The sequence below is a fragment of the Equus przewalskii genome, chromosome 20 (genome assembly GCF_037783145.1).
Source record: "Equus przewalskii isolate Varuska chromosome 20, EquPr2, whole genome shotgun sequence".
NCBI lineage: Eukaryota > Metazoa > Chordata > Mammalia > Perissodactyla > Equidae > Equus > Equus przewalskii.
In genome coordinates this window covers 45,431,903-45,441,329 of record NC_091850.1, presented here as the reverse complement: position 1 = coordinate 45,441,329, position 9,427 = coordinate 45,431,903, and the positions used below count along the sequence as shown (strand labels likewise).

General features: G+C 49.1%; 1 protein-coding gene across 5 annotated transcripts in view; it reads left to right on the top strand.

The window, feature by feature from the left end:
- Positions 1–930: 930 nt before the first annotated feature.
- Positions 931–9,427, top strand: part of OTULINL (OTU deubiquitinase with linear linkage specificity like) — a 26,055-nt gene continuing 17,558 nt past the window's right edge. For 2 of the 5 annotated variants that reach the window (XM_070587175.1, XM_070587174.1), the window contains exon 1: positions 931–1,315. In XM_070587175.1, the coding sequence (XP_070443276.1) occupies positions 946–1,315 (370 nt within the window). In that variant the 5' untranslated portion in view covers positions 931–945. Of the gene's footprint in view, positions 1,316–1,362; positions 2,166–9,427 lie in introns of those variants that run through there. The other 3 variants (XM_070587177.1, XM_070587176.1, XM_008517272.2) reach the window with 3 other exon arrangements.

The following is a 9,427-nucleotide window of genomic DNA, read 5'->3' as shown; positions in this document are numbered from 1 at the left end:
GCAAGTTTCCTCATCTGTAAACTGGAAATAACAACAGTACCTACCTTATGGGCAAGTGTGAGGATTAAGCAAAATAATACGTAAAATAATACATAAAAGGGTTTCCAAAGTGCCTGGCCAGATGTGAGCTGTCCGTAAATGCCGGGCGTTATCTTCATTGCTGTTGCTCTGACTCAGAATTTTACTGGACTCACCACGGAATTTTACTAGATCTTCTCATTCTTTGCCGTGAGACTCGAAACGGGGCAAAGTGATTTAATTACTTGTAGACATTGCCCTAAGTATACTGGAGCCACCTAAAATTCCAGGATGTTTTCCAGATCGTTTTTAGTTACGGAATTTCTGTTTCAAAAAGTTCAAAACCCGTCACATGCACGTCTGTCTGTCTCTGGAACTGCGCATATTGGAAAAAGAGGAAGTGTTCACCAGAAGTTTTACTTTTTTCCTTTTTCTTCTGAAAAAAGGGTCCATCTGACTAGGAAATCACGGGCAAAAGAACCTTGTTGTGAGCACCATTTTATGGCTGGGCTGTTTATTTTTCCCTTTAGCTTCTCCCATATTTTTTGTTTTGATAAACCACTTTATCAGAGGATTAATTTTTTCAATAATGCACATATTCTCATGCCTGAAGTAAACTGTTAGTTCCAAGTAAGCATAACCCCTTTCTGCTGACCCAGGGGGAAATAAAGATCACAAAATTTGCCCAGTCTGGTGGAACAGACCTTGGCCCCACAGCTACATCTGGATTCCACTCTCGCCATCCCTTGGCCGCGACCGACCAGCAGTTTAACGTGTGGGTCGGGGATGGGAATCTTGTAATCTCTCCATGGAGAGGAAAAAGGCACCAGTCCCTCTCCCCCATATCCCACCTGCCAGGTCTCTTTGCTTCCCACTCATGTAAAGTGCCAGGGAGATCGTGGGATCCGTCCATGCGGAACTCCCAGGATGATTCCCGAGAAGCCACGCCTGGACGGCCCCAGCATCCTCCCGCGCCCCCGCGCAGACCCGGGCGGGCGATCCCGACGGCTCCCGGAGGCCCCGCCCATCCCCACCCCCGGCCCCGCCCGGCCCCGCCGCGGCCTCCCATTGGCGGCCCAGCGCGTCACTCGGCCCCCGGGCGCCCGGGGCGGGAGCGCGGCCGGTCGACCTCGCCCCGCGCCTCCTGCGCCTCCCGCGCTCGCCCGCCGCGGTGAAGCGAGCCCGGGCGCCGGCGGGCGGAGGCTCCGCGCCAGTCCGCAGCGCGCGGCCGGCATGGCGGCGCCGAGGAGCCCCCCGCGGGCGCGGGAGCGGGAGCGGCCTGGCGCCCCCGCCACAGGTGGGCCGCGGGCGGGGCGGGGCGGGGGCGCGCTGATGGGCAGGCGGGGCCGCGGGCAGCCTGGACGCGCTCCTTCCGCCGGCCGGCGGCGCGGCCCGGGCTTTGGGGTGCGAGGTCCGCGTCCCGGGAGGCGGGGCGCCCCTGAGCAGGGCGAGGAGGCGACGGGCTGCACCCCCCACGCCCCCTGCAGGGTTGGCGCAGCCGTCGAGGCCAGGGGCGCCTCTCACCATGGAACCACGCCCTCGCGGGCAGAGCCGTTCGGCTCGAGGCGGCGCGCGAACCCCCAAGGCCCCCAGGGAGGCAGGTTCCTGGAAGGAGAAAGGTCGTCCAGCGGGCTGGGGTGGGCCGGGGGGCCTCGCAGCGGGTGGGGTCGGGCCCTGCGCCGAGGGCCGGCAGTGTCCCCTTCTCGGCGTCCCCTCTGAGAACTCGATTGTTGTCGGAGGGAAGTTGACGGGTTTCGCGCTTTGCTGGCAGAGGATGTGGCCCACACCTTCGCGGCAATCGAGACTCGCTGAACAACAGAGAATACTAGCTTTTTAACCAAAAGTATCACCAGGGACAAGAGCAGCAGTACAGTATGGCACAGGTGGCGCGCGCAAGGCCCGTCGCTGAAGTCAGGTGGGAGGGGGCACCTGTGTTTCGGCGTCTCCTCCTCAGCGTGGACGGGAAGGGTATTTTCCTTCCTAGACCTTCTGCTGTGCCCTCGGTTCCCAGCTCCAAGAAGGATGAGCATGGCTGCTTCTCAGTTTGGAGCACATTCCTGTTTCTGTATTTGTTGGTGGCCACCCCAGACGTGTGAGCCCGCCGGTGAATTTGGGGAGCATGCCTCTTCACAGAGTTTCGGCTCCAGGTACTGCAGCGTTTATGGGAAGTTGGCAGGTGCTGGGACCGCTTATAGCTGTTTGTGGTGCTAGCAGGAGCTTTTCATTCCCACAGCAAGCTGTTGGGTGTTTCACTGTTGGGTGTAGTGGAAACTGTTCCAGGAGTCAGGACATGAGTTGTAGACGTCATTCTGCCCAGGACTGTGTGCCTAGAAGCGACAACCACTCTGTGCTTCCACGTCCTCATCTATAAAATAAGGGCGTTGGGCTAGTTGATCCATAAGGCCCCAATTCTGTGATTGACTACCTTCCATTCTCAGAAGTTTGAAGAGTGAACTCATTTTTCAATCTTTCTGCATCTTGGATTATTATTGAATTAGCCAAATATTTCCTATGGGTGTATTCTTTTGAACTTTTTATTATGTGATTGGCTTCCCTTCTCCCTGCCTTATTTTGGCAGAGAAAGCAAAGTTGGAGACGGAGATAGGGGCACAGCTGGAAAAAGCTGTTTTGGGAGACGGGAAGGTGCCTACTCTGGGCTTAACATAATCGCCAGGAATTTTTCCTTCCACTGCACCAAGTTTAAGGTGTGCCAGCACTGTGAGCCCAGAGAGAATTCTTTCCTCCTCCCCAGCCTGTGGGGACTGCAGTTGGTGTGCGGCAGTGGAAGAATGTGATTCAAAGATCAGGTTATGGAAAACATTTTTCTCCAAAACATAACCTCTGAGGACTTAGGAGCATAGTTTCCCTTCTTTACTGGTCGTGTCTGGAAAAAAAAAAAATTTAAATCAGTTGCCAAAACTAGGATGGGGATAGGTTTTCTACCCACCCCTAACTCTTTTGGTAAGAGAGAGACCAAGATTCACTTTTGAGATAACAGCAAGTGATAACAGGTAACACTTGACCATAAAAAAAACAAACGGATAACAGCAGAAGAAAATCCACTGAATGGGATGGGGAAGAGGTGTTGGGAGCCATTTTTACTATGTTTAAGTGTTTGGATATTGAGAATCATGAACTAAACATCTGTGCATATTATTATGGGAAAGACACTGTCAGAATCAGAGTATTGGACAAGGAAGAGGCACTGAAGGTCGTTGGTGCAATGACCTGAAGCCTGGAGAGGACAGGGGAGGAAGCAGGGGACACCTGCACCCAGTGTGGGATGAGCTCGGAATTCTCAGCACACCTTTGGCAGTCTGGCATTTGAGGAGAGGATGTGTATCCCACACTCCTGGCTCCTCTTGCCTCTGGCCAGCCTCAGAGTCATTGACTGACTGGTTCGGGCTCTGCCGTGGCTTCACCACCGTCCATCTCCATTTGTTTAGTGGATTTCTGCTAAACGAAGGAGGGGAGAGAGAAGACTGCGAGTTTTCAATGGTGTTCTCAGGAACCACAAGTCTCTGGGGGCTGGCCTGGGGGGACAGGAATGCCCAGTGTGGAATGGGGGACCCATCAGCCAGATCCCCTGAGTCCAGCTATACATGGAGCAGCTCTGCTTTTTTCTTTTCTTTTTTTTTTTTTTTCCTGTTTTGTATGCTGTTCTGGGTAAGATTTTGCTTGGGGAAAAGAATCTAAGGCTAAACAAAAAGTTTAGAAATAATGATAATGGCTAGTATTTTTGAGTGCTGCTTGTGTCTTTATTTATTATATATAAAGGGCTAGAGCCATGTATGGCCTATAGTAAGCCCTCAAAGGTTAGCTGCTATTATTATTATCATCATTACCTTATACTCTGAGGTAGTTGTTATTTTTATCCCTATTTTGTGAAACCGAGTCACATACAAACTTGTACAGGATCCCCCACTTCCCACCTAGACGGTTCTGCTAATTAAAAGGTATGTGTTTCTCAATATCATGGATTCCATTATTCCAAAGCCATTCTAGGACGACTAACTTTACATATGAAGCAGATGCTTCTGACCCCCACACGCAGTCTTTGGTCTATCCTCTTGGGTGATCACAGGTACCACGCTAAGCAGGCAGGTGAGTTTACCTGGTGAGCACATCTGTGTTTAAAGGGAGAGGGCTCCTCAGAACAGCTAGTGACCTGGCAGCTGGTCAGCGGCAAGTGAGCGATGAGGATCATGGGGGCGGCGCACACATTCCCTCCTCAACACGGACTGCAAAGAGGTGCTGAGGAGTGTGCGCTTATTCTAGAACCAGTGCCTTCAAGGCCTTTGCTCTCAAGGAGCTGAACAGCGAGCAGAGGGGTTGCCAGTGGTGGACAGTGTGTGCCCAGGGAGAGAGGAGCGAGTAGCTGCGCTTCTCTGTGTGCTGGCTGCAACCTTAAAGAGAAATATTCTTCTTTAAAAAATAGTTTGAGGGCTTAGGGGAAAAAACAACAAACACTGCAATTAAAAACACATGCACACAAGAGAATTCTTCAAACCAGATGGCCCATCATTGATGTTTTTTGCCAGCTTGTTTGCCCCACTTTATCCTTTACTGTTACATTTCTGTGAGATGAATTAAATACCAAGGAAAATGTAAATTTTGGTACCATGTGTTTTAGCTAAGTAGAAACTCTTGATTGCCACAATTATTAATTTGAAAATGACCTTTTACCTGGCTCCCTGGGATGAGCAGGTGCTGTCCTTAGTGCCTGTAGCACCCAGTGTTGTCCCCCCCACAGTAACAGTGGGCATTCGAGTTCTCTTCCTGGTGCTGGGCACGGAGACACTGCCCATAGATAGTCTTATGTAGTCTTTACAACCACCACTTTGTGCGCTTGGAATGGTTACAGAATTTGCTCAGAGTTTCCAGCTAGTAAGTGATGGCCACGATTCAAACCCCGGCAGTGTGTCTCCACCCATAACAGATTCTTAACCATCGCCTGCTTCCGCCTCCTGGAGCAGTTCTGGCTTGTACCTGAGAGCATTCTGGTTTCTAAGTTTACCTCCTCACATTTCAGTTGTTCTAAATTAAAGTTGAGTTATCATTTTTATACCTTTGTTGTTGCTCGAGGTAATTCACAGGTCTAGGGTCAGGAGAAGAGAGACTGAAAAGTCATCACATTGAGCTAAAACGTCCTGCATACCTGGTTCCTTATATGTGGTTGTTAAAGTCTCTTTGTAACTTTTAGAGGAGTAATCGGACTAGTGTATTTGACCTTTCTCTCCTGTCCACTTGAATCCTCTGGTAAATGTTCATTTACTTTGGACAGTCTGTTCTTAAAATTGAGGTGTATGCACCTTTTTTGATCTGTAATTAATTTAATGGAAGAACATTTAAATGTCACTTTACAATAAATCAACAGAGAAAAGTTTTTATGTACTCATTTTTCCAGTAATCTTTTGTTCTAGTCATACTCCATTTTTCTACTTTCTCATTTAATTAGAGCCAGAATAGACAGGTGGCATCATGTTTAAAATGAGACGATGATAAAATGTTTATGTTCATTTCAAGGAGACCAGGAGACTAAGGACCGTTGTCTCTTAGTACTCTTGCTGGGATTCCCAGGTAATTAACGGAAATCCCAGAAACTGTAGCATGTGAAATGCTATGCTTGATAAATCTCTGAATTAAGAATTTCACAGTAAGTCTTTTCTTGTTGATTTAACCATGCGACTATAACTTTGAGTCTATGTGGATTTGTTGGATGGTAGATATATAGTAATTTGAAATACTTTATTAGCAGTTTCTCTGCTTGCCCTGATACTAGTTTTTAATGAATATTAGGGTTAGTCTTCTAGCAGATGGAGTCATAGTGTAATTGGAAGTCAGTTTCTCAGGAGAGTCCTCTCCGAATTCAGAGAGAAGAGGAATCTCATTCAATGTCAAGGGTTGACTGACAAAAAAAGGAGAAGCTTACTGCCCCATCTTGTGCCCATCACGAAGTGGACGTGAGCTCCCTGCTCTCTCCAGGGTTGGGAGAGCCTCAGTGGGTACAAACCAGTTCCCAGGGCTCAGGACCAGAGGTGGGCAGGGGAGCTGGTGGTGGGAGCTCATCGGGGAGTGCGCTTTGAACGATTTCTGTCTTTCCTCTCAACCAGGGCAAGTGTTCCCCGGAGCGCTTAGTCTCCCAAGTTTAAGAGAAGTGAACTACCTTCCTCCTTGCCTGGTAAAGAGAGACCTTTCCCCTAGGTCTTAGGATAACGCCTGGCACATCGTGCGCGTATTTGTTGACCTGAGACAAGAAGGCTTCAACTTTTCTGTGAGATCTCTGAAGTCACAGGAAAACTCAGTGCTCTGTGTCTTCCAAATCGACCTCTGGAACAGGTTGAAATGCCGAGGAGGAGGAAGCAGAACGGCTGATAGGAAAGGGGAAGTGGGAGAGGTGGCAAGCCAGGGCTGGCGTGGGCTGAATATAATCGGTCACCATCTAGATATGACCGGCTGGATGGCCATGATGTCGGCAGATGGGATCAACTATTTGTCATTTCCCTTGGCATTTAAAAAATGAACTTGGAGTATAGTCTGTAGCTAAGGATTAGGTTGGCCGCTCACCTTGGAACGCAAATGTAGCAATGGAATTATTGATGTAAGTGTTGGGTCCCTCAGTTTTCTGTCTGAAGCAGTGCCAGACTCAGGCATATGGATCCCTTGCTCCGGAATCTGAAGTAGAGAGAAAAATCCCTTGAACTGAGAGAGTTGATTAGATCAGTTTTATCCATGGTATATGCCTCTATTCTGTTTTTGAATATTTGTTAACCTCAGTTTGGGGTACTTAGTGATTGTCATGGTAGAGGACTTGGGCAGCCAGTGCTTGCTGCCCTGCCTTGTGCCGTCTTGTTCTTGATGCTCTAGTGCTCTGGTGTCTGCTCCCATATGTACCTCATTGACTGGGTCCTTCAAAGTTTGGAGCCTGTAACAGGTGAAAGCACCGTTCTCCCCCTTCCTCCCTCTCAATGTCCTCAACCTTCCTTTTTATTTTTTTCCTGCCGTCTTTTAGAAACTGGTCACCTGCATGGAAACCCTTGTGGAAAAGGTTCTTTATCAAAACTATGCTTTCAGTCAACTGGTGTAATTGATCTGTTGGACTTCTAAGGGTTGAGTGTCTGCTGGCATTTGTCAGGTCTCATATATCTTCTGTACGTCAGGGCATTTTCCCTGCAGTGCAAGTTTTGAGTGATGTTTTGAGTTTAGTTGAACTTTAGTTATTTCACTACTACTTAAAATCCTGTGTCATGTGCCCCAACATGGCTACTTGTCCAATGTGACTCTAAAATGCGTTAACATAGAGAAGCATTTGGAGGATGAAGGTAAATGGCGGTTCATGGCCTGGCCTCCTTCTGTTTGTTCATAGGGGAGGAAGCTGAGGTCCAGAGTCACTCAGTTCTCTAAGATCAGACCCTGAGTTCTTGACTATCTGGGACCCGCTCATTCCACTACCTGGAACCATCCCACTGGGTGACCACTTCACTTTCTCACTTCCTGCTTTACATTTACGTGCATATAATTAAGGGAAGAGAAAACACACTAGTGGTTCACTATTTCTGACATATGTGTTAAAAGTTGGAAGGGACCACTGAGATAGAGGCTCTTAGGATTCAGGTGTGGTCCGGGAAGAGAACAACCCCAAATAAGTGAATCGAGTTTATTTCTCTCATGCTGGAGCTCAGAGGTGGCTCCCTGAGGCTGGAATGGGCTCCATGGTGTCAGGGGCCCAGGTTGCTTCTACTTGTTTCCACTGTGCATGGCTTCCATGCCCACAGCTACTTCCTGGTCCAAGATGACTGCTGAACGTCAGTCATCACACTGACATTCCAGCAAATAGGGAGGAGGAAGGGCAGGGAATACACCCCTCTCAACAAAGTCTTCTGAAAATTGCACATAACGCTTCTTAGCCAGAATTCACTCACACAGCTATACCCAGCACCTAGGGAGGATGGAACATATAGCCTGTATTCTGAGTAAAAGTCAGGATTCTATTTCTGTGGAAGAGAGAGAACAGATACTGGGAGAAGCTAGCAGTCTCTGTCATGGAGACATATAGACTGGCTCCTGATTACGTGGATTCATTTTATTTATTCAACAAATTATTGATTGATTGATTGATTTTTGAGGAAGATTAGCCCTGAGCTAACCACTGCCAATCCTCCTCTTTTTGCTGAGGAAGACTGGCCTTGAGCTAACATCCGTGCCCATCTTCCTCTCCTTTATACGTGGGATGCCTACCACAGCATGGTTTGCCAAGTGGTGCCGTGTCCGCACCCAGGATCCGAACTGGCGAACCCCAGGCCGCCGAGAAGCGGAACCTGCACACTTAACCGCTGCACCACCAGGCAGGCCCCTCAACAAATATTCATTAACTGTCTGTGATGTGCCTGGGCACCAAGAAAGCAGAGAGATGCCATCCCAGTCCTCAAGACGTTCACCTACATAGGGAGATGGACACTGATCAGATACAAACACAGCTGTATAAACAGTGATAAGTGCTGTGAAGGAAAAGGACACCATGTGCAATGGGACAGTATGATGGGGATTTGATCAAGCCTCGGGGCTGGGAATGGGTCAGAGAAGCTTTGCCTGAAGAAATGACGTCTGTGCCGGGAGGTGGAGAATGAGTAGAGTGAAGGGTGTTCCAGACAGAGGTAGAAGCATGGGCAAAGGCAGTCCGGGAGGTGGGAGGGAGCATTGACGGAGGAACTGAAGAGGGCCAGTCGTCTTGGAGCAAGAGGAAGAGGTGAGAGGATGGAGGGAATCAGGGTCACAGCGCGGGGCCCTCATCCCACTCATCCTGCTCATCCCAGTTTGCCTGGGACAGAGGGATGTCCTGGGATGTGGAACTTTCAGTGCTAAAACTGGGAGAGCCCTAGGCAAGCCAGGATGAGTTGGTCACCCTCCCTGGAGGCCGCATTAATAGTTGGCTTCCTTTATTATTAATTTTAGCAGAGTTCCTTTTGAGATTGACATAGCTCCAAGCCATAGAAAGATGATTGACAGGTAAAAGTAGCCCTTCACGTTGGCCAAAGGGAGAGAGGCACAAAACACAGCAACACCTGCTTGTAGTTGGGTCACAGGACCAGGGAGACTTCGTCATCTGGCACGATTTCCCCTGACAGTGATTTTGGAAATTAATTGGCATGTGATAATATATTTGAGATAACAGAAAGAGCCAAGAGTGGAGGAAGCCCTTACTCCAGAGCACTGTTTCTCAATGCCGGCAGTGCATTGGGAACTTAAAAAAAGACGGGTGCCTGGGCCCCAGCCCCCCAAATCAGAAATCCACAGGTGGAGCCAGGGCAAGGGTGATCACGTGCTCTGTAACAGCGCCTCTCAGACTTGACTGTGCATGTCTGTGAATTGCTGGGGGTCTAGTAGAGCACAGAGTCTGCTTCCGAGGGGC